This window comes from Podarcis filfolensis, assembly GCF_964270895.1.
Source record: "Podarcis filfolensis genome assembly, chromosome: 13".
NCBI lineage: Eukaryota > Metazoa > Chordata > Lepidosauria > Squamata > Lacertidae > Podarcis > Podarcis filfolensis.
The window spans coordinates 27,502,545-27,527,231 of record NC_139615.1 but is presented as its reverse complement, the minus strand read 5'-3'; the positions used below and the strand labels follow the sequence as shown (position 1 = coordinate 27,527,231).

The 24,687-nt window shown below is 45.9% G+C and overlaps 1 protein-coding gene across 1 annotated transcript in view; it reads right to left on the bottom strand.

Annotated features, from left to right (window-relative positions):
* Window positions 1-1,616: 1,616 nt before the first annotated feature.
* ERBB2 (erb-b2 receptor tyrosine kinase 2) overlaps window positions 1,617-24,687 on the bottom strand; it is a 57,660-nt gene continuing 34,589 nt past the window's right edge. The window contains exons 13-28 of the mRNA XM_083582454.1: window positions 23,732-23,925; window positions 22,957-23,089; window positions 22,398-22,488; window positions 19,322-19,482; window positions 17,602-17,649; window positions 15,675-15,813; window positions 15,083-15,205; window positions 14,442-14,540; window positions 12,237-12,422; window positions 10,940-11,095; window positions 9,609-9,684; window positions 9,373-9,519; window positions 8,391-8,488; window positions 6,731-6,904; window positions 5,663-5,900; window positions 1,617-5,407 (exon numbers count right to left, since the gene is read on the bottom strand). Coding sequence (XP_083438580.1) covers window positions 5,019-5,407; window positions 5,663-5,900; window positions 6,731-6,904; window positions 8,391-8,488; window positions 9,373-9,519; window positions 9,609-9,684; window positions 10,940-11,095; window positions 12,237-12,422; window positions 14,442-14,540; window positions 15,083-15,205; window positions 15,675-15,813; window positions 17,602-17,649; window positions 19,322-19,482; window positions 22,398-22,488; window positions 22,957-23,089; window positions 23,732-23,925 — 2,452 coding nt within the window. The 3' untranslated portion in view covers window positions 1,617-5,018. The remainder of the gene's footprint in view (window positions 5,408-5,662; window positions 5,901-6,730; window positions 6,905-8,390; window positions 8,489-9,372; window positions 9,520-9,608; window positions 9,685-10,939; window positions 11,096-12,236; window positions 12,423-14,441; window positions 14,541-15,082; window positions 15,206-15,674; window positions 15,814-17,601; window positions 17,650-19,321; window positions 19,483-22,397; window positions 22,489-22,956; window positions 23,090-23,731; window positions 23,926-24,687) is intronic.

The window sequence follows — 24,687 nt, the reverse complement described above, 5'->3', positions numbered from 1 at the left end:
CAGATACGTACAGTGTCTTTGTTGTTGTTTAGTTGTTTAGTCGTGTCCGACTCTTCGTGACCCCATGGACCAGAGCACGTTCTGGTCAAAATTGCCGGTGTTTTTCGACTAGCACAAAATTGCCAGTTTTCACACTTGGACCCCAAGTTTTAGTATGTTAGCCAAGGAGTTATTTGAGGGTGAGAAGTCAAGGGGGCAAGCTATTCTCAAAGGTCTGGCTCTCCTGTTCCGAAGGTTAAGCCACCCGTTTCTAGCATTTTCTTCTGCGTAGGATAGTAAGGCATACACCAAATTTTTATGCCTGCAAGAGACTTGGGGGCATTTTAAAAGTGGAATCATTAGCTGAAGCCTTGAGATCTGGCAACCTTTTGCTGGGAATGACTTACAGCTGTGCAGTATAGGTACAAGCAAACATGCTGACGCTCTTCTGTTCTGAGATTTTCCCAAAAGAACAAACTGTTCAGAGACCTACAGGGAAAAAGCAGCAGCACTGATAGGAACACATAAATTTAGGAATTCCAACATGTCCTGGGCTCAGCTGCCCTTGCTTTGGGGTTAAAGAGCCTAGAACAGAAAGCAAGCATGCGGTTTCTAAACTTTTACATGGGAGTGATCACTGCTGCAGAATGGTGCTGGCGTTTGCCTTCGTAACTGATGGCCAATCAGCTCACAATTTTGTCTGTTGCTGACCACTGCTTTATGGTATCCAGTTCTGTATATACACTTCTAAAAATACAGTCTTTAAAAACATACCCAGTCCTTACATACAAGGGGAAAGGCTTTGACTCCGGAAGGCACAATCTTTTTGAGACTTAAGATACTCTTCTCTTACATAATATGGGGGGGGGGGATTTTTCACTGAACTGTTGGAAAGGAAAATCAATGGATAGCAAAAGGCAGGACGGGTAGCGGGGATTTTGGAACACAAAAAGTAGTCATCGGAGTAAACTTTGAAAGCACATTTCAATATTGTGCATACACTGATTCTAAGACTGAATCTTCAAGGAATTTAGAACTTTCTGGCAAGGAACAAAGTGGTACAAGACACTGGGTCTGAACCAAACGCAGAGGCAGAAAATTTGAAGTGGGTGGGAGGTTGGGCCTTCCAGATGTTGCTTGAACTATAACTCCCAACTTCCCTGATTGTTGGTCATGAAGACTAGAGGACCACAGGTTCCTCCTATTGTAAATGAAACCGGTGTTCTCTTCCACAATACCTATTTATTTCAATATCTTGGGCTTCTACAAGAACTTCCTTTCAGACTGAGCCTATGATGGATCTGCCCCTTAGTGATACCAAAAATGCCACCAGAGACTGCAACCTCACATTGGTGTATAAAAGGTCTGCCTCTAGGTCTGTGTTTCCCAACCTTGGGTCGTCAGCTGTTTTCGGACTACAACTCCCATCATCCCTAGTTATAGCAAGACCAGTGGTCAGGAATGGTGGGAATTGTAGTCGGAAATAACCTTAGGCTACCTCAATCAGGCCCACATCCTGTATTCAGCAGAATGCAATTTACCTCACTTAGGGGAGCTGAAATCCAACCATAAAATGCCCCCCCAACCCCCTGTATACCAAATTCACAAACTCCAAGAATTACTCAAAACAAATAGTGTAGAAAATGAAAACCATTGTACAGTACAATTCTCAGATATACAAATACTTATGACACAACTGATTCTTTTAAAAGTCACCCACAGCAGAATACCTTCAATGTACCCACAAGCTGGAAAACACAGGTTTCAGAGAGAGAGAGATTGAACAGGGCAAGGGGTCAGGGCGGAACAAACTTTAGAAATGGCACAAGTCATTTCCCCACCTTCTCCCACACCACAAACAAAGTCTAAACGAGTTACAAGCTCGTCTTGTGTTTCTTAGGAAATTTCTTCAGTTGATGCTCCCCTCACCTTTGTGCATGCAAGGAGGGGCAGCTCCAGAGGGCTTCTTCCTCAGGCAGTTTGCCCTGACTGAGACGGCTCCCTGGTTTCTTTGCAAAATTCATACTTCCACGTCCCTTGTGCTGTTAATTTCCCCCCCAAACTCTGCTTCCCGAGGAAGGATGGGGACTGACTGGCTGTAGGTACAGCAAACATTCCACTTTGTTTTAGACAATAATTGAGTCCACCATCTTGACAAGACAGAAATGGAGGCAACGGAATAGGGAGCATTGAGCCCAAGCTTAGTGCCACTGTAACCTGGTGCTGTCTGGATAATTTGGACTGTGTCTCTCATCAGCCAAGCTCAACATGTAAGGAGACTGAGGAACACACCATTGTTCCTCCCATTGAGCTGGCTCAAGAAACTTTAGCAGGGGAAGCAGGAAATCAAAATAGCCTCTACAACACAGACATCATGCCTCTGAATACCAGTTTAATGGAAACCACAACTGGGGAGAGTGTTGTTGTACTCATGTCCAGATTTGTGTGTTTCTCCCAAGTTGGCTTCTGTGAGAACAGGATGCTGGACTAGTTGGGCCACTGGCCTGATCCAGCACACTCTTCTTATGTTCTTACCACATACTATCAATGTGTGCATGTGTCTTTGTTGCACATCCCCAGGGATGTTTCACTGTACAAGACTTAACTGAAAGCCCATCCGCTGCAATGAGGTTTGTACAGGAGAACTTCCCAGTGAATTGTGCCCCCGTAAGATGGATTTATCATCTCAATTTCTGCCGCCCTTAATGGCACCTGGAGCCAGACACTGAAGCAGCCGCTGTCACCTGTTTATTGGTAGGGCTGCCCCTATACCAGAAAGAGGCAGGGCACAGAAAACCAGTGAGGACCACAAAAAAGGTGATTGGTGCACTAGATCAAAGGCCAGTGGTAGCTTTTCTCACCACTCTTCATGAGAAGCCCCATGCTGCATTTTCTTCTACATCCCAGCAGTCTTTGGCTGGCTGAGGTTAAAAGGACCATCCTGTCCTAGTTGCTTTTGGACACCCTCCCAAAGCAATGAGCGATTGGTACGTGGCGAGATTCCAAATCCAAGGAACATTCAACAGAATTCTCCAGACTAGGTATCCAAAAATCAACATAACTGCAGGGGGAGTGAGGAATGACGACAAAACATTTCCAAGAGCTGGGGGCAAAGTGCAGTTTGAAAGATAAAAAAGTATAGTCCTCACAGATTAATTCGCTGAGTACCATTGCCCTGCTTTAGGGCTTTGTGCATTGTTTCTCAGTCTTTATAAATTACAGGAATGGAGCAATTTTGCACCATTTCTCCCATTTTGCATAGTTATTCTGCATTTCTGATTGTCATGGACAGGAGAAAGAGCTAAGCGGAATCCATCTCCCATCTCTGGAAACCTTAATTTAGACCCCTCTCGGGCTTCTGAGATTTCAGCAGGCATTGCCCACAGACTTTCAAGCACATATTAGCCAAGTTCTCTCTTTTAAAAAGCAAAAAGGAAGGAATATAGTTCTCAGGAAGCTAAATGGCTGCACCCATAGCTACATACTATGGCTTTCCAGTTCTCCGATGTAATAGGAGGCATGCACCCAGCCCCACCCAGTGGTGTGAGGAACCTTTGGCCCACCAGATGTTGCTGAACAGCAACTCCTAGCAGCCCTAGCCGGCCCACCCAAGAGGCAAGGTGAGGCAACTGCCTCAGGTGGCAGATCCCAGTATCAATCTTTATTCCCCCCCGCCCTTGTTCCTGATGTAAATCTTCATTGATCCCTTCTTCAATGGTGGTGAGCCATTTTGTGGTTCATCTCAGGTGCCAAAATATCTTGGGCCAGCACTGTCTAGCAGGCCTGGCCAACGGTCAGGGATGGTGGGAGTCGTCGTTCAGCAATTTCTGGAGGGCCACAGGTTCCCCTACATGTTACATATTGGTTCTATGGGGCGACTTAACCACTCCCCTCTGAAACAACATGCCAGCTTAGCTTCTCTTCTTCCCTTTTCACCCATTGCCTCAGACCAGGAAGCCACAACAACCACCAGGGCATAAAATGTGGCGCTATAGAAAAAGAGAGGAGGGAAGCACTCCAAAATTATTCTCTCTCTTAATTAAGATGCTCAACTGTTCTCAGTTTTCCAAGCCAAGAAATGAAGTTGGTTTGAGTTCCTCACCTGCGTCTTCTGGAATCTTCTTGAGAGGGCAAAGGGGTGGGAAGGAGGCTCTCGCCACTAGGCAACATTGTTTTCTTCTTCCTCCCCAGACCCCACCAAGATGTTGTGTTTAAGGAACATCACAATCCCCCCCCGCCCAGTTTACTCTTGTAAGGACGCAGGTGCCCCTGGCCCCGATCCGAAGGTCAAGGAAGCACATTCCCCTTTTACCACTGTCATTAAATGACCAATAACAGAAAACACACCACCGTTTTTATGCGACACCCATGCGTTGCCCTCATTTTTTACAACACACGATATCATGGTTCTCCCCTCCCCACCCCATGTCAGTACCCTTAAGTTTGTTTTTTGAAAAATGTACCTTAAAAAAAAAAAAGTATCGTTCCACCTCTTAGTTCTTTAGCCCAGTCAGTGGTCTGACCCTCTTTGTCTTGTATTCAAAGGGAGAGGAGGAGGGGACAGAAGAGCAGCCCTTTTTTCCTGTATGTCAGGCACGTCCAACTCCCAAGAGACTGCGATCTACTCCCAGTATAAAAAAACTGGCAGTGATCTACCCACTGTCATTGCCAAGAGCTGTTGAGCTTTTTGGGGAGAGGATTTCCCCCAGTTTTTTAGCTTTTTTGGGGGGGAGGATGCACCAGAGTTGTTGAGCTTTTTGGGGGGATCGATCAGGAGCACCCCAACAATCGACCTGTTGTACATTCCTGCTGTATGTCAAATGACAGTTGGGCTGGGTTGCCCGAACTGCATGACAGGAGATTGTCACAAACAAAATGCTTTCGCCCAACTGCCATGACGAGAAGGAGCGGCCTACTAGGCCTCAAGAGGGCTGTGCTAAGGCCTTAGTGAATCCCGCTCATCTTGCATGCATTAATAGTTCGTTTGTGTCCTGAGCTGCCTAAATATCAAAAATAGGTTTCAGTGGTGACAGGGGTCCTCACGCAAAGTCCTTGGGGCGAGAAACCGATTCGGCTAGGCCTAGGTACTCCAGGTTCTCTGCCGTCGGCGTAGTGGCAAAGCTGTTGGTGGCAGGAGCGGCAGAGCCGGCAAAGAATTCTGCTGGGTTGCTCTTGGGAGTCTCCTGGTTCCAGTAATATAGATTGTCAAAGGCCTGAGGCAAAGGGCCGGCCAAAGGGAGGTTGCAGGGCGTCAGGTACTCTGGGTTTTCCACCACGTTGCTGAAGCTGCTGCTGTTATGGAAGGCATTCTTTGGTTCCTTGATGAGCCCATTCTTGCCCAAGTGACCCTTTGGCTTTTCTAGGGTGGATCCTGGAGGTCGAAGGCCTTTGCTGGATGGAAGGCTGTTTTCTGGCTGATTCACATACTCTGCAGGGATAAGAAAAATGCAAAACAAATGGCTGAAACCAGGACGCAGTGACTTCCACCAACCTTCCACCCAAACTAACAGCAAACATGGTTTTTTGAGTCCTCAAATAAGACGCCACACTTGCTACTGGCAATCCACAGCCACAGGGGCTAGTAGCTTGTTTTTGAAACAAAACAAAACCCACACCAAAACACTTTTCAAGATTCCCCAATTGAAATTTTTGCAAGTACATACATTACAAACAAGGCACATACCTGGAACCATACTGCAGGGCACGGGTGAATTGTAGTTCTTAGCTTCTGGGCTCTCGTTTTCATTAATCGAGGCACCAGTGGGATCTTCGCAGTAGCGCTGCAGAGTGCTTCCTGTATAGTCCCCTTCGAGCAAGTCAGGAATGACAGCTCCTGGCTCTTCCAAGAGAGGCGGGCCCAAATAGGGGTACTGAGCTGCTTGCTCAGGTTCATCCTCATCCATTGGAGTCTCTGTGGTACTCTGGAAAGGGTAAAAAACAGCATTGCCTGTGAAGAACACATGCCAAGTAGAAACCTGATCACCAAGGGTAAGTGTAAGCTGAGAGTTCAGGCTTAGGGACCATTTTGCAGCCCTGGCCAGCAGGGAAGGAGATTTAAAATTCTGGGGATGGGGTGGCTAATCTTTCTTGGCTGAACTGCCACACTCAGGGTTCACAAGTCCTCTGATTTCGCCACCCCCCAAAAAAAAGCTAGGTGGTCTTGCTGGGTGGTATAAGGTAAAAGGTAAAGGACCCCTGAATGGTTAAGTCCAGTCAAAGGCGAAGATAGGGTTGCAGTGCTCATCACACTTTCAGGCGAAAGGAGCCGGTGTTTGTCCACAGACAGCTTTCCAGGTCATGTGGCCAGCATGACTAAACCACTTCTGGTGCAACAGGATACCGTGACGAGTGCCAGAGGGCACGGAAATGCTGTTTACCTTCCTGCCGCAGCGGTACCTATTTATCTACTTGCATTGGTGTGCTTTCGAACTGATAGGTTGGCAGGAGCTGGGACAGAGCAACGGGAGCTCACCTCATCGCAAGGATTTGAACCGCCAACCTTCTGATCGGAAAGCCCAAGAGGCTCAGTGGTTTAGACCACAACGCCACCCGCTGTGTATACAGCCTGTAGGCTATGGGCTAGTCACCACCTCTCTCTTTTGCAAACCTATTGAAATATTCCATACAGGAGTTTCCAGCACATGTGCTTTACAGGAGAGAAGGGCATGCCCACTGGGAAGTCCAGCCTGAGCAGGATACAAACTGGCTGTGTCTATTATCACCGTAAACTGATTAACAGCCACATGCTTACCCTGGTTGAGGGGATCCTAGAGCGATAGTCTGCAGATGCCTCGCCATTGAAAAAGCCCTGGTGGGGTACCAAGTACTCTTCAGCATCCACCAGATCTTGCATGTCTTCTTCCTCTAGCAAAGTGCGGTAGAAAGTGCTGTCTATGGGGCTGGCAAGACCCATTTTATCATCGTTCTGCCAAGGAGGAACAACCAGAAATATTAACGTGCATGCATGTTCTAATAGACAGCAATAAGTATTTGTGGCTTTGAGAATTCCACGGCTCCTGCAGGAGGAGTGGGCTTAGGGTTCATGAAAGTAGCCCACATAGCATCTTCTCCATTATTCTTACAACAACCTTGTACAGTAGGTTAGTGGACACCTCAGTCAGTAAAGTATGGCACTCTTAATTGTAAGGGTTGTGGATTCAAGCCCCACAATGGGCAAAAGATCCCAGCATTGCAGGAGGCTGGACCAGATGATACTCATAGTCCCTTTCAACTCTACAATTCCATCATTCTAACTCTAGAGGACTCAAAACAAGTGAGCCACACCATATGCTACAAGGGGGCAAAGAATGCCATACATAAACAGCCATTTGTTAAGCTGGTTTGGGAGTAAAATTCCCTCCCCCAGATCAATCTGATCCCAGGCATGGAAGAGACTCTAATCCACCCAGGCCCGGTTAAAACAGGAGTCAGACAGTATGTGTTCAGAAGCCTCCCAATGACTGTAGCAGCAGCAGCTATCAGGCTCAGCAATCACAGACATCATCAGCATCACCCCTCGCTTTTGGCAACGCCTTGCTTCTTCTAGCAGTAGATTACACTAGCTGCCAGCAGAATCAACAAGGAAGGGCTGCTCCCTTCATGGCCTGTTTGTGAGCTTCCTGGAGGTATCTAGTTGAACGCTGTTTTTGAGGCAGGAGGGTGGACTAGATAGGTTTGGTCTGTTCCGGCAAGGGACGCTTTACGTTCTTGTGTTTATTCCTTCCCTCCCACCACTTACCTGCAGCTGAACAAGATGCTTAGCGAAGGAAAATCCCCTACTAGAAAAGCTAACCAACAAACTTAAAACAAGCACGGGGACAAGCAAAGGAGGACACCTTCATTCCAGTAGGGTTCCCCCACAGCACAACAGGACAATGATCTATTCCACCCCCCTCCACAACAACATACAAATCAATATGGCTAACGTGACCCAACAACCGACCCCTGCCCCACCACACACACACAAACAAGCCACACTGCAACCAATTGAACACAACCAACCAAGTTCTGGACCCCCTAACCCAGGCATCTCCAAACTCGGCCCTCCAGATGTTTTGGAACTACAATTCCCATTATCCCTGACCACTGGTCCTGTTAGCTAGGGATGATGGGAGTTGTAGTCCCAAAACATCTGGAGGGCCAAGTTTGGGGGTGCCTGCCCTAACCCCTCTCCGTGTGTGTGTGTACACACAAAGGATCTATCACTGGCAATAGAATGAAATAACACCACCCCCATTTTTCTCCCTCCCTCTTCCCCCAATTGAACTTTTCTCTGCTTATTTGTCCATTTTGTAACACAAGAAAATATTTCATAAAAGCTAATTTAACACAGTGGAGAAAAATCCTCTTTGAACACAGCCTAGGTCTTGGCAGGATGAAAGAGGCTTTCCCTACCACCACTCCTGGCTCACCTGGATGACCACGAAACGCTGCGGATCCCTGGCCATTCGCGTGAATTCAGTGACCAGTTCTCGGAACTTGGGCCTGCATTCTGAGTCGATCATCCAACCTGTGTGGCAAGCACAGCCAGCACTTAGAATGAATTAGTTTGGTTTAATCAAGTTCACTGAATTACTTAAAAATTACCTAAGCTATCCCTGAAGGTAGCTCCCATAATTGACAGGTAAACTGAATATGAACTAAGTTCATTTGGGGCTAGAACTCTGAATGATTTCTAGTTCATCTTTATTATCTTATATGTGTGCTTTTCTTTACTCTTTGGACACTTTGGGCCTTTAAGTTTAAACACCACAATTGTTGGGGGAAATAAATTAAACCATTCACATTTGACTGTGCATTTTGGTATTTTCTTAAGTGTATTTTATACTTCAGCACAGAAGCTTGTAATATATAATGCTGAAAAACAAACGTGCCGAGGATCCATTGGGTGAAGTTGAATTGAACTGGCTACTGAAGACGAACCGAACTAGTTCATTTTGTCAAGGGACAAATGGGAACTGGAACCAGCTCCTTTGTAAAATGAACTTTCAAGCTCTGAATACAAACGTTTAGCCAAAAGCTTCAAACTCCAGAAAATACAGGTTCAAAGATGCAGACCTTCTTAGGAGGCACCATCAAGATTCTCCAAGAAAAAGGTATAGCTCAACTTGCTGGCATTCCACTTCCCTTTAAGGCAGCGGTTCTCAACCTGTGGGTCCCCCGATGTTGTTGGACTACAACTCCCATCATCCCTGAGCTCTGGCCTTGCTAGCTAGGGGTGATGGGAGTTGTAGTTCAACAACATCTGGGGACCCAAAGGTTGAGAAAGGCTGCTTTAAGGGCTATGGGGTGCCAGCGACAACAAAGGCTACAGTAACCAAGGGCCTTGCCCCCCTTGCCCCTGTATTTCATTGCAACCCTTTTTCCTTTCATGCAAGACCTCTAGCTTCTTACATTTCACCATGATCATGTAGACATCAATGGTGCAGATGGGAGGCTGTGGTAACCTCTCTCCTTTCTCCAGCAGGTCAGGGATCTCTCGGGCGGGGATTCCATCATACGGCTTGGCTCCAAAAGTCATCAGCTCCCACACAGTCACACCTGGAGAGACAGGCAAGGGGGTCCCGTCAAGCGCCAGCCGACGTCTCGCCAAGGAACAAACAGGAGGGTCCACACAAGCCCCCACTTACCATAGCTCCACACGTCGCTTTGGTGTGTGAAACGCCTGCGCAAGATGGACTCCAGGGCCATCCATTTGATAGGTACCTGGACAAGGCAAATGGGACAAAGTTTACCACTGTGGCATCAAACCATCCCTCTTGTGGGCTGGTTCCAAGCAGCAGCAGCCGTGTGTGTTTGTGTGGGGCAGGAGAACAGGCATATGGGCCTAGTTCTTGGGGAGCTAGTCAATCTGCGCCTGGGCCGTACCACCACAAGAGGGCAAGCCCAGGGACACAGGATAGAATCCTCCTTCACAGAGAACACTCTCCCTGAATATAGAAAGAAAGCATGCCAAGCTAAGAGGTAGGCTACAGACCTTTTCTCCAACAGGCTTATTTTCTAGAGAGATAGAGAGAATTGTTTTGCCTGCAGAATCATTCAATTACGCGGGCCCTCACATGCACTTCAAAGTGTTGCAGCTCAGACACAGGATCACTACCTCTGCTGTTGTTTATAAGAACCAGGTCTGATACAGTACAGTGGTACAGCATCTGCTTTCCGTGCAAAACCTTAATCCCTGCCACCTCCAAGCAGGACTGGGCAAGACCACCCTGAAAACCACGAGAGTCATTGCCTGTCAATGTAGACTGGGGTTAGTCAACATGGTCCCCCGTCCAGATGTTGTTCAGGTCCCAGTGCTTTTTTTCTTTAAAAAAATGTTTAGAGGTACTCTCATTTTCCTACTCATATTGAAATACTGCTTCTCAATGAGGCCAAACTTAGATTCACAAAATGTTTAGTGGTATGCGTACCCCCCCAGAAAAAAAGCACTGTCAGGTCTCATCAACCCCAACCAGCAAGAGATGATGAGTCTTTGTCCAACATCATCTGGAGGGTGACACACTGGTTACCTCTGGTGTAGACAACACCAAGCTACATGGGCCAACTGTCTTGAGTTGGTATAAGGAACTTTCCTATTTACTGCCTAGTGGTTAGAGTGCTGGGAGACCAGGGTGCAAATCCTCACTCATCCATCCAGCTCACTGGGTGTCCTTGGGCCAGTCGTTCACTCTCAGCCTGACCTACCTCACAGGGTGTTGTGAGGATAAAAATGGACAGGAGGAAAGAACCACATATGCCACCTTGAGCTCCTTGGAGGAAAGGCGGGATAGAAATGTAATAAATAAATAAATTTGCCCGGAGGAGACAAAACCAACAGTGTCAGTGCACTTCTCCTACTACTCAAATGATCTGTAACTGCACCCATCTCTGAACAATTCTGATCAACCTTTAGGGTGCTACTCAGTCTTAAAGGGAGGTGCACCCTGGACTTGCTCCATAATTGTGTTCTCTGACCAACCTTCCCTCCGTCGGCATGATATTCTGTCTCATCGATGTCCAGCAGCCGAGCCAAACCAAAATCTGTGATCTTCACGTGGTTTGGGCTCTTCACCAGGACGTTCCGGGCAGCTAAGTCCCGGTGGACCAGACGGACATCCTCCAGGTAGTTCATACCCTGAGAGAGAATGAAGAAATGCTAGTAACTATCTCCTTAAAGTTGAGCCAAGGGGAACTGTTTCTAGAGCTCTTAAAAACACATAGGTGCAATAATAGATGCCACGCACCCTCAGTCTCAGCTGCAGAAGTGGAGAAAATAATTAACATTAATTTCTAATTTCTGTGGCATCGACACAAACTTGCTAGAAGGGAAAGGAGGGTTCTTGCAGTGCTCTCCTACCCTCCATGCCTGACTCAACTGGTTTATTCCTTTTCAGCAGCTTACAAAACAAAAAATATGCTTGAAAATACAAAGCTACTTTATACTAAACCAGGCAACCGTTCCCTGTAGCTCAGTACTATCCGAGAACAGCTTTCTAATATCTCAGACAGAAGTTATACTCAGCCCTGCTGTCATTCCTCTAACTGGAGACACCAGGGATTAAAGCAGGGGTCTTTTGCAAGCAGAGCACACATTCTACCATTACGTTATGTTGGATTATACACTTCTCATCTCTACAAATGTCAGTGCTTTGAGAGTGGCAGTGGGTGTGTGGGTGTGGATGGATTTGCAGGCAATAAGCCGAAATATAAGTGGTTTGTTAAAAGCTGGGATGAGGGGGCTGAACTCATAAGGACTAGGAACTTGCTGCAAATCTAAATCGCAAGAGAGAGACTGGATGCACACATTCTGCGTTTCCTCCCAAGAGAATTCGATTCAGTGAGGCACTTGTATTTGTGAAGAAGGAAGAATTTCAGCAAGTTACGTCGCCCAGTCTTCCATTTTAATACCGCAGTGGTGGGACAAGTGTCTCGTGCTGAAGTCCTCCCTTTGGGGTGGTTCATATAAGCACAGGGAAGCCTGTTCTGTAACGAGCCCGTCACCATCACCAGCCACGATCCCTCACAATGCAGCTCTCTTCAGTTAGTACCTCCGTCGTGACCCTATTTTCTTCTTTGATTGTCGGTTTGTGATTCTACCACCCCCACCTTTAAGGAGGAGAAAGATGGAGGAGGATAAAGCAAAGAAAACTGAATGTGGGCGAGGAGAGGAGGTGGGTCCTGAAAGAGGCAGAATACAACTGGCTATGCAAAGTCGCATGCCAGGCGGACAATCACCATGAAGCCCCGCCCCCTGCACTGAAGCTCCGCCTACCTACCTTTGCTATCTGCACACACCAGTTGAGGAGGTCCTGGGATCCAATGCGGTCCTTGTTCTCCCTCACGTAGTCCAGCAGGCAGCCGTAGGGCATGAGCTGAGTAACCAGCTGCACTGTGGAGGTGAGGCAGATTCCCAGCAGCCGCGATACGTAAGGGCTGCCCACCCCGGCCATGACATAAGCCTCCTGGGGAGGAAAGGGGGGTGTTAGAGGTCTCCTTTCAGAAGAAAAATAGTGATGGAGATCAGGGAGAAGAACTCACATGGGCCAGACTTCAAGGGGAGATTTCTATCCCTCTGGGGGTGAGGGAGCAGTGTGAGTTTGCTAACCCAGGTTAGAGGGAAGACCTCCAGGAGGGGTTGTTAAGCCACTCCCACCAGACCCCAGGAATTGCTGAATTCAGCCACGGCAAACAAAACATGGGTGACGACAACAGGGAAGCCCGATGCCGTGTAAGTTGCTTGTAACTTTGGCTGACAAAAAGTGTTTATAGACCGTTTTGAGTCTGTGGCATTCCCAGGATAATGATGAGAATTGGTGGAGGGCACATTGCACCCAGTAAGAGGCAGAAAAGATCTGTCAGGAAGCACAGCAAATGGAGAAACCATAACATACTTGGCTTGGCTTTGAGAAGAAGCTGAGATGAGATGTGCTTATGTGTCATGCGTGACAATTAAGTCAACTGGAGGGATTTTGGTGACACTTTAACCCAGGGAAATCCTGAGCATATAGGAAGGGTGGAGTTATTTTATTAGAGGCCTATTTCTCAGCTCCAAACTGATATAAAGGTCTGGCTGCAGTGCTTTAAAGGAGAGGCCCACAATTTTTGCTTTTAAGCCTTATTCTCCATCATATTATTGCCCCACCCCTCCTACACCATTTTTGACAGTATCTCTCTATTGCAGAGTTGGCAAACATGGTGCCCTCCAGGTGTTGTTTTGACTCCAAGTCCCATCATCCCTGCCCCTTTGGCTGATGAGAGTTGCAGTCCAACAACATCTGGAGGGCCACAAGTTCCCCATCTCTGTTCTGGACAATAAGTCCCATGGATTCTACACCGGCATCTGGCACACTAAGACAATATCAGGGGTAGCCTGTGATCTTCATACAACAAGAATGAAGAATCTGTGGCCCTCCAGATGCTCTTGAACTACAACTTTGGAAGGCACTGCATATTCTCCTCTGTTTCTCTTGGTTTTGCTTTGCTCTGCTGGGATCTTTTGAACCTGTTGACCCAATGCAGTAAACTGGTAGCTATCAATTTATCTTCAACTTGATGCTCATGTGCTATGCAGTTAGAACAGCAACTGCTGCTATGGCACTTGGCTGATTTTCAATTAGGTGGGCCGGAGGAGGTACCAAGAGGATGTTAGAGCAAGTGAGAAAGCACAGTCCGTTTCCAGAAACTGAGAAGATTCTCGAAGTTTCTCGGAAGCATTGAGGTGCAAGATTGCCTAGTCTACAGCAGCTATAAATAGCGGTGGAGCACTTATCTGTGGACATGTGTGATTCCTTACATAGGAGAGACTGCTGAGCTGAGTGCAGGCAGCATGTACAACTGAAGTGTGCCTTACTATCTGCATTGTAGTAAAGTTGCAAGTAAGTCTTCTACCATCAAGACTGGTGTTGCTGTTCAAGTAAACAATGCTTGACTGAGCTTTGCGGCTTCCATGTGTGTTTTATTGCCATTGGCCGTGCGCAACTTGATCCTTTCAACAAGAAGCTGTGCGATCGTCACTCTGCCTTGCAAGGGAGCTAGCATACATGCAAGGAAATGTTGCTGGGCCACCCTCAAGATTTATGGTTGGAGGTGGTAAAATCTTCAGAGGAGGCAAGGTTTGGGCTGGTCATCATTATTAATGTGTGTGCCTGTGTGTGTGTACACACAGGCACACACAGGCACATACACACACTGTTTCATTCTTATTCAAAGTGCTGTTATCGTTTTATTCCCGTTGCACCACCTCAATGGTTTTTGTTCTTTTAGTCATAGTGCCTTGCCTCGCTGAGCTGCTTGGATGGATTTCCCCCCACTTTCTTGTGCAGTCATTTAGGTTTACAGTACAAGTGGTGCATCAGGAAACAGTGTAATTATTCTCAGTTAAAATCTTGAACCTCAGGGTGCTTGTCCCTGGTTCAGCTTTAGCCACTGGGCTGCAAATTCAAACCCGGATTAAGAGGGGTCACTGCGCCTTCCTCACTCACATCCAAAATCTCCTTGTTGGCTTTGGGTGAGGTGTTTTCCCGCAAGACTTTGATGGCCACTGGGATCTTCACACTCTCGCCATCTGGAATCCAAATTCCCTGCATGGATGGTTAAGAGAAAGAGAGCAAGATGAATCAATGCATCGGGTTTTGTTTTTTAAGATGATGATGATGATGATGATGATTACAGGAATATGGGAAGGAGAGTGCCACTAGACATTTCAGAAACACTGCGCTAAAACTCCCAAGTGAAAGATGCGGCCTAGTGTGGCAACGCAGAGTGCCGTGCCTCTCTTCACGCGGGACTTCGTGGTGTGCCAGAGGCACTCGTACACAGCAGCAGCCCAGACAGAACTCATAAGTTAAATTGCAGTGGCCCTGCTAGCTGACAAAGGAATCACATTTCCTCCCCAGTACCAACTTAATGGCTGCTGGGAAGATGTGATCACCACCTGGAACAGGAACATTTCGTTGACAGGAGACACTTGGATCCTGAGTGAACGAGGAACAGGATTCAAGGCTTGGTAGTTCAAAGCGAGTCTCTGAAAAGGTTTCCAAGGGTCCTCAAGCTGTTGGGTTCCCAGCCAAGGGCTTTCCCGCGCCATCTGCCCACGCAACAAATCTAATCCAGCGCTCCTCACCTTGTACACCGTTCCAAAAGCGCCTGACCCCAACACCTTGACTTTTTTCAGTTCCGTCTCCTTGAGAATACGCATCTGTGCCTGGTTCGGCAGGGCTCCGCTGGGTGTCAATGGCTCCACCAACTAACAGCGTCAAAGAAAGTGAGGAGGGGTGCAGAGAGGGAGGGGGGCGGATTTAAGTAGAGGTTTATGGCCACCTACTAGGGGTAATGTAGCAGTGGATTTCCAACATCAGTAGAGGATGAACTAGAGGAGCTTTGAGGTCCCTTCCAACTCTATGGTTCCACTGCCCCCTAGTCAGTCTCACGTACAAGCATGTAATAAAATTATTTGGGGGGACACTGAGAAGAATGAGAACAAAACAGTGCTGGGGACTTCCTGTGAAGATTATTCTCGCTGCAAGAAGCCAAGTTATAGGGAACCAAGTAGAGGGCCTTCTCGGTAGTGGCACCCACATGGGGAAATAAAGCAGCGCTTCTAAAAAGGTTGCTAAAATTCAGAAGCGCCATGCCAAATCTCCCATGAGCTCTGTTGCAGGCTCTCCTCACAACCCCACCTCAGGGGGAAAGAGGTTACGGCCGCCAAACCCTACCTCTGTCTCTTGCAGGAGACGCCGCAGAGTGTGCTTCCGCTCTTGCTGCTTCCGACGCTTGATGCAAATGATGATGATGGACAAGAGAACCAGGACGAGCGCAGCACCCACCACCCCAGCTGTAATGGACGTAGCCTGGCTGGAAGAGGACAGAGAGAAAAGGGGGGAAGCCTGAAGCAGGGTAGCCAACTTCGCCTGCAACTTTCAGGGGATGCGAACGGGCAGGCAGGCAGAGAAGCTGCGCCAGGGAGGGCTTAACCAAGCAGAGAAAGTGAGGAGGATGAGAGAAACTTTTTAGGGAGTTTCAACTGCCAATTAGAGACCTGCCCAATTCCTCAGGCCTTTGAGTGAACCATGGGATACTCAAGGAAAGTCAGCAGTCTCTCCTGATGTTATGGCGAATTTTCATCCCTCATGGTTTTTATTTAGATTTCAACAACAATGGATTCTCCGTATTGCCACAGCCACAATAACCCGATGTGGTGGGAACAAGCTGGAGCGGATATTTTTTCACAGGCACACGAAGGTGTGGGAATCAGCCCTACCAGAGAAACTGAAATATAAACTGAGAGCCTCTAGAGGTCAAAAAAGTAAGGACAGATTTCTTCCAGTTTGGTGTGATCTTATTGTTTATGTTAACAATGCATAACATAACCAATCTCCTCCTTCCACTAGCCCCCCTTGGCCTATAAACGGCTGTGGATGATAGAGGAATACAAGTAGAGCTCCACAAACTCAAGTTTGTTGGAAGTGCAGCTCAGCCCCCTGGAAAACAAGGGCTATCCATGTTACTGGTGTTTTTATTTTTTACAGACAAGTTATAATTCTTATTATACCAAGATTATGGAATGTATTGGTGATGTCTGTAGCCCCCCTCTTTGTCTTGGCTTAGACATTTCATGCCTGTTTTCTGTGATGAATTTTGTTCTGTGCTTGGTTTGGCACTTTAATAAATAACTAAAACAAATAAAGCAAAAACACCCACCGACTGATATACTGCTTAATAATCATAGTTTCAAAACGCAATGGTTCCTGCTGCTTTTTCTGTTGCACGAGGTTCTAATGTACTGTGATTGTAACCTACTCTGAGATTCTTTTAATAATGAGAAGCTAGAATTTGTTTTTTAATAATGCGTTCAAAGGATTTATCTCCTAGATCTTTTAGAGCTGATGCATGTTAGTGATAAAGAGCACAGGCTGTGAGCACGAACACTGTGGTTTATGTCTCAGATTAGCCACGAATTCACCAGATGGACTGAAAATTATTTCACTTTTACGAAATTGTCACTGCATTTTGTTTCCCTCTGACCTCACTCTTCTCCCCCACGCAACCATGTATATTTGTCTGCCAATTTGAGACTTCACGCATCTGATGAAGTGGATTCTGGCCCTCAAAAGCATATGGCATAATAAATGTGTCAGTCTTTAGGGTGCCACAAGTTTATTGGTTTTTACTGAATAATCTCTATCTCTCCAGCGAATCTTTCCAAATTTGGGGCCGTTTGCTTTTTCTGTAGCACATTCAGCTCATCAGGATTATTTGTCCCGTCAAGGGGACAAGAAAACATCCTTTCAAAAACAACCTTTTTTGTAATTGAAAGCTGAGGTTTCTCAGAATATTGAATTCCCTAATCACACATATTCATGGCTCTTAGCATGGCCTTTGTACTTAGATTGTGCCCAAAAATCTTTCATGTTCAGTAACTTCAGTAACACACAGGTATCTGAAGAAGTGTTCATGCACACGAAAGCTTATACCAAGAACAAACTTCATTGGTCTCTAAGGTGCTACTGGACAAATTTTTATTATTTTTTCATATATTTCAGTAACACAAGACACTTTATACTTTGTAAAGGCTTGCACACCATCTTGACTTCCAACAGAAGATACGTGGGATATAAATGAAAATGAGCCGAAATCTAATACCTAGGTTTCTGATCCACAGGGCAGCCACGTTCATCCCGTATTGTACACCTGGAAAAGGAAACACCAAGTTGTATCACACAACCATTTAAGAAATACCACTTCACTTGTTAAGGAGAAACAACCGGTGCCAGAACAGAATACAGTGTGGCAAACTACTTGCAAACATTTAGGCAATTTTAATTTCTTTTTCACTTTTGCATTTTTTAACTGATTGAAACGACCGATAAATACAAAGTGTGGAGAACTAAAAGCAATCTGATTAAAAACTGTAACAGGCATAATAATGTTCAGTAGAGCAGAATGAAGGAGACGGGCAACTGAATAAAAGTTTGTTGTATGCGACAACAGCTACACAGATGCTACTAGCCCAGAGATGGAAGGAAGAAATAACCCTGACCAGAGAAGAATGGCAAACCAAGTTGATGGACTATGCTAAAATGGCAAAATTAACTGGGAAGCTTAGAAATCAAGAGGGCAAGAACTTTAAAAAAGAATGGGAAAACTTTACAATCTATTTACGAGAACATTGTAAGCAGGTTAAAACATTAGCAGGATTTCAACCACACTTGTAAACTAACGGAAAGTATGGATAATTTGGAAGGATAAAACTTGGGACAGTATTGATATGCAGTTGTAAATATTATCATTAGGACCCATGGAAGGGATTGTGGGGGGGGGGGGGAGTCAGGAGATTCAGAATAATCTTGATCTTTGGATTTTGAAATGTTTTTTGTTGTATGTTTATGTTTTTTAAAAATCAAATAAAAAAGTATATATACAAAAAGAAGACAACTGAATAAAAGTTTGCACGGCTTCATGAGCTTTCGGACACATGCAGTTATCACAAGCCCCGGAAGACATTTCTAGCGCCGACATTTAAAGGCGGCTTCTTTTTTTAAAAAAAAACCTTTTAATTTTCCTTTGCTGACCTTGTTTCATCAAAGCCCGTTTAGAGGCAGGTGGCGATGAGGACACCTTAGGCGGCAGATTTTTGGTGTCGCTCCAGGGCAGTCAAGTAAAAGGCTGACAGAAGTCAAAACGATTACGTGCTAAATTATACAGAAGGTGTGCTCTGCAGAGAGCAAACTGCTAACAGCCTTAGCATTTCTTCCTCCCCACTTCCCATCACCCACTAGGCAAAGGTGCTGGTGCCTCTTTTCCAGCAGGACCTTCTCCGCACAATCCAGAATGCAGCAGCTAGACTGGTGACTGGGAGTGGCCGCCGAGACCACATAACACCGGTCCTGAAAGACCCACATTGGCTCCCAGGACATTTCCAAGCACAATTCAAAGTGTTGGTGCTGATCTTTAAAGCCTTAAACGGCCTCAGCCCAGTATACCTGAAGGAGCGTCTCTATCGACATTGTTCTGCCCAGACACTGAGGTCCAGCTCCAAGGGCCTTCTGGCGGTTCCCTCACTGCGAGAAGTGAAGCTACAGGGAACCAGGCAGAGGGCCTTCTCGGTAGTGGCGCCCACCCTGTGGAACGCCCTCCCATCAGATGTCAAGGAAATAAACAACTATCCGACTTTTAGAAGGCATCTGAAGGCAGTCCTGTTCAGGGAAGCTTTTAATATTTGATGAATGATTGTATTTTAATATTTTGTTGGAAGCCGCCCAGAGTGGCTGGGGAAACCCAGCCAGAAGGGCACAGTATAAATATATTATTATTATTATTATTATTATTATTATTATTATTATTAACCATGTTGGAAACTCACGAGTGGGTGCAGTTGGTCGGGCAGATCTGACACATGCCTTCCCCATCAGGATACTTCCAGATGGGTACGAAAGAACCGTCCACCTTCACGCCGCTGGGACACTGCTCCACGCAGTAGGGGCCATCTTTGTAATGGGCACAAGCCACACACTGGTCTGCGTCCTAAGGAAGGAAGGACAAAAAGAAAAAAAAAATACTTTCTATAAGAAGAACAGGGGGAGGAGAATTCCTCCCTATCAGCTGTCCTGTATGGATCTGCATTCAATACCATCCTTACAGCGCAAGGCGACTCGTTGCCGACATGACCCGAGGCTGACATTAAAGCCAGAAACTTTGATAGGAATCTATGGATTTGGAGTCGCTGGGTCTGGGGCTGTTGCAAAGTCGCCTCAGGTGAACTGTGCTGTTCTTGCACATTTTATTAGCTAACCAAGGGGAAAGTTGGGTAACTTGGATTTTGTAACATCGCAGGCGCATTGATTTCAATGGGCAAATTTAAGCACATGCTTAAGGCATGAGCCTCAAAGCTTTTAAGGAAGCTTCAGAGTGTTGGTGCAATTCAAAGTGTTGGTGCTGACCTTTAAAGCCCTAAACGGCCTCGGTCCAGTATACCTGAAGGAGCGTCTCCACCCCCATCATTCTGCCCGGACGCTGAGGTCCAGCGCCGAGGGCCTTCTGGCGGTTCCCTCATTGCGAGAAGCAAAGCTACAGGGAACCAGGCAGAGGGCCTTCTCGGTAGTGGCGCCCGCCCTGTGGAACGCCCTTCCAGCAGATGTCAAAGCGACAAACAACTACCTGACATTCAGAAGACATCTTAAGGCAGCCCTGTTAAGGGAAGTTTTTAACGTGTGATATTTTACTGTATTTTTGGTTTTTATGGAAGCCGCCCAGAGTGGCTGGGGAGGCCCAGCCAGATGGGCGGGGTATAAATAATAAATTATTATTATTATTATTATTATTATTATTATTATTATTATTATTCAGAGCTCTTCACTTTGGCTGGATCTCGCTCTGAAAAATCTAAAAGAAATGACTAGTTGTGACATTATCTTCAGTGTCTGAGGCGACAACCTCTGAATAAAGCTCGCCCAGCTTTTATCTATGATGCACGAAGTCTTTGCCAGCATGCCAGCTGATATTCGCTCTCTTGCATAATGACTATGTGGGCAGTCCTTAAGAGGAGGGATGGGTGATACTTCCACTTATTGTCTGAAACTGCTTTGGCGTTTGCATCGCAACACCGGTTTCAGAATTTTTGAGCTGCCGATACATCGTGGCTTCCCAGCCACCGCGATGTATCAGTGGTTCAAATTGATATACACTGTGTTTATAAATTTATCTGTTTTAGTTATTTGCTATTCAGTTTTCTGGATCTTTGTTTCTTCCTATCATTTCTATTACAAGGTTCAACTCAAATTTTTACGTAATAGCATTTCGCTAACGCATTTATGGGTCACACAGCTATTAGGTTTTGTGTGTATAAAGACTGATGATTGAGTTTATTTAAGTTTTATTACCCTCGACTTTTCTCATTTTATGTTACAAAATAGAAACATCCATCAAAACATCAAGAAGGCAGAAAAACCCAGAAAAACCTGTGGTAATAGGACCATTTATTTTTTTCCTGTAAAGCTGTGACATAATTTAGCTGGAAGGAATGCAAACAAGCACACCTTTCCTGTTAATAATTTATCTCTGGTATTTCATAGCCACCTGGTTTAAAAACAAGCATGTCTGAAAACAAGCCTGAGGAATTCTCCCTTAATATTTGGATACAGGTGACATGAGAAGACAGAACAGGTGAAACCTCCCCACTGACCTGCTCCACAGATTCAACTGCATGGATTCATAGCTCGTTTTAAAGGAAGGAGCCTGTAGCAAAGACATGGGAAGCCCATGGCCCTCCAGACTCCAACCCCCAGCAGCCTCAGCCACCGTGGCCCATGACTGGGAATTATGGGCTTTGTAGCCCAACAACTTTGGAAAAGACACCTTGCTATATTGAGCGCTGGTTTTTCCACATTTTATTCCAGCATACATGGAAATTCCTCAGAAGCTTATTTTAAAGCATTTTTTGTTATGTTCTTTAGCGGGGGGAAACCCAGAACCTTCCAGAGTGGCTTATTAGATCAGTAATTAGACAGTACCCACCCGCAAGTTCATAATCTAAAAGGCACGACACACAAGGAAAAATGAACAGGGAGGGAAGAGGGCAGAGGCCAATTCAAAAACCAGTTATTTATCATTACAGTGACTGGTTAATTTGTCCAAGCTTCCTCCATGAAAAGATACAAGTTTCTAAAAATCGACAGCAAAACACCTTCTTTTACAACATGCAGTCATGGGGAGTACTGAATCAATTGGCTTGGCACTATTTGAACACATACTGCCATTTGCACGCTTCCACCTTCCAGATTCCTCTCACCTCTGCTTGAGCAGCAAACCGGGAATACAAACCAATTCATCCTATGGTTTGTGCAAATCATATGTGGATGTAAATTGGAGGTGAGAGAAGAAACCAGAGCAGAAAAGAAAGGGGGGGCACAGGGTTTGTTTATGTAGCACCAAAGGGTGGTCTGAACTGACTTCTTGGGTGTGTTAAAGGTTATATTCGGGGACAGCTCCAGCTCTGAGGGGACCCTTAGCAAAGAGCTGTCTAGCGGGGGCCCTCCAATGTCAGAGGCCCTGGCAGGTTTGTTAGATAGTGGGAGTAAGCAGCCAGAACTACTCAGATCAGCATGGGGAGACTGGGTCCACAGGTCACCATTTTAATTTCTGACAATACCACAGCACTGCTCTGGGGCATTGTGGGAAATGTAAATGGTGGCTCCCAGCCCTGATCAGTGCCAGAGGAGGAAAAATTAAATGGAGGGCTAGGGCAGACCTGCCAGGACAGCAGATGCTAGTTCTGGTCGTTCTTTCTGCGCACAAAGGGTGACAAGAAACATGAGCAGTGTGTGTGTGTGTGTCTTGGAACAGATGCTCAAAGATACTTTATGGATAGACAACTTGATGTGGAAAGGCGAGGAAGTCAGAATAAAGGGAGGGCCTCAGCAGCCTTCAGTCCCTGCCCTTACCGATCCATTGCAGGACTCTGTCCCGTTTTGGGGCAAGCACTCAGAATGGCATGGAAGGCACCGTGTCCCATTGACGTATTCCCGGAACTCTCTGTAGGAGAAGGAATTGCAAAGTCAGATCAATCCAAAATTTAGGCAGCCTCCAGTTTTTCTCCTCCCGGCTTTCCTTAACTTCCTGGAATGTCGTGGATTGGCAATCCATCATCTGCCGGTGCGATTCTCATCACAGTAACTTCTACTAGGGCTGCATTTTAATTGTTCTATAAAATTTGGTGGCGACAGATGGATATTTCAAAAAAGAAGAAAAACAAGGAGGTGATATGTATGCTATTTTCACACCTCTTCCATGTACCCTGAAAGCACAGAATTTAGTCAACAACACAGAACCCAACACTAAGAAAATGTAGCTTTTTTATATATAAACATAGCAAATGTCTCTAGACCTTAATGTGGCTAAACAATGTATTTTCTACATAGCACTCCCAGAGCCATTAGGTTGCTCCTAATCTGAATTCTAGATAGACAGGGCTCCTGGTCTGCTTTCCTCATGATCACATACCCATCCAGAAGGCTGCAGTTTTTAACACATTCGTTCCCACGAAGAAACCCAATGCAGGACATGCACTGAGTCCCCCCAGGTCCCCAGCAGTGCCCCTTGGAGCAGAGGGGGGAGCAACTCTGGTCTTCATGTACTGTGAAGAAGAAGACATAGAAATGTATGCATTTGTTACCTGTTCTTTTGCTACCATCAAAGGCATGGAGGAAGACATCAATGACAAGTCATTTTGTTCGACTCTTGCTAGCCTCACTGTGAGCTGCCCAAGCTAACATTGCGCTGAGTAACCCTGAATTCTTATGCATTTGCTCACAAAGAGCTTACATATGGAGTCCCTAAATTCTCCTATCTGCACAGGATTTTTCATAAGCCTGGCAAAGGGGCTCACTTCCCTCCCACCCCCCAAAACACCAGATTGTTAAAAAGTGGCTCCCAGATTGGAAGTTTGAGGGAAGGGCGCCTAATAATAATAATAGTCGTAGTAGTAGTAGTAGTAGTAGTAGTAGTAGTAGTAGTAGTAATAATAATAATAATAATAATAATAATAATAATAATAATAATAATTTATTTATAACCCACCCCCAGCCACACTGGGTGGCTTCCAACAAAATATTAAAAGTACAATAAAACATCAAACATTAAAAACTTCCTTAAACAGGGCTGCCTTCAGATGTCTTCTAAAAGTCAGATAGCTGTTTATTTCCTTGATATCTGAAGGGAGGGCATTCCCTCTGCCTGGTTCCCTGAACTATTATAGGAGTAGGTGCCACACACTTACTACACTCGGGGTTGTTGTCATTCTGGAACAAGGTCTGCCGAGGGTTCTTGAAGATGGCTTCCCAAGGAACGTTCTGGATGAAGCAAAGGTTGGGGTTGTGGTGAATAAGAACCATTCCGCTGCTGATCTCTTGCAGCGAACGCAGGCCGAAGGAGGAGATGTTGAGGTTTTGCAACGTTAGAGAATAGACTCCGCTGCCAAAAGAAAAGGAAAAACAGGCTCCCCAATCAGGAAGAAGAGAAGAAGCCCTAAAAGAGCGATTTTATTTGTCTATCCCTGCCGTGCTGAAGTTGATAGTGACTAGCCCAGCCAGGGACTCATTTAACATCCTGTCTTGTTTTGTTGCATTTCAAGTAATATAATTTCAGGAACTTCAGTTAGTATGAAGGGTGTAGGTTTTAAAATAAGTAAGATATTCAGGCATCTTTTTGCTGTACCTGAGGATATTACTTCTAACTTCTTTCTTTTCATGTAAGGAAGGAAAGATGGCTGGCGCAGGACAGAAACCGTGGCAGGATGAAGTGCTTTAGTGAGGGATTACAAAGCAGAGGGTTCTCTCTGCTCTACCTACCACATGGCTGGTGTGTGAGGGGAAAGGTGAGGGAGAGGAAGTTACATTGTGTAGGCCCAAAGTTTTTGCGGTTTATTTGGATACCCTCCGACCTTTCGTCAGAAGGTGAGAGACAAGGCCCTCCACTTGCTGAGTGCTTCTGTGGGATCAGCCTCCATCTCTGGAGGGGTTTCCCTTCAGCAGGAAATGCCAGTTCAGAAATCCCCTTAGGAGAGACAATGGGAAACCCAGGTTTTCTCTGAGCAACCCTGAGCTTGCTTGACCAAGTGGCAGAAGTTCCACACTGCCTTGTGCATGTTAACAGTGAATACTTGGAATATGGTGGCAAGCTGACAACCAGCAGGAAGCCTTTGACAATGTCAAGACGACAGACATACACAACTAC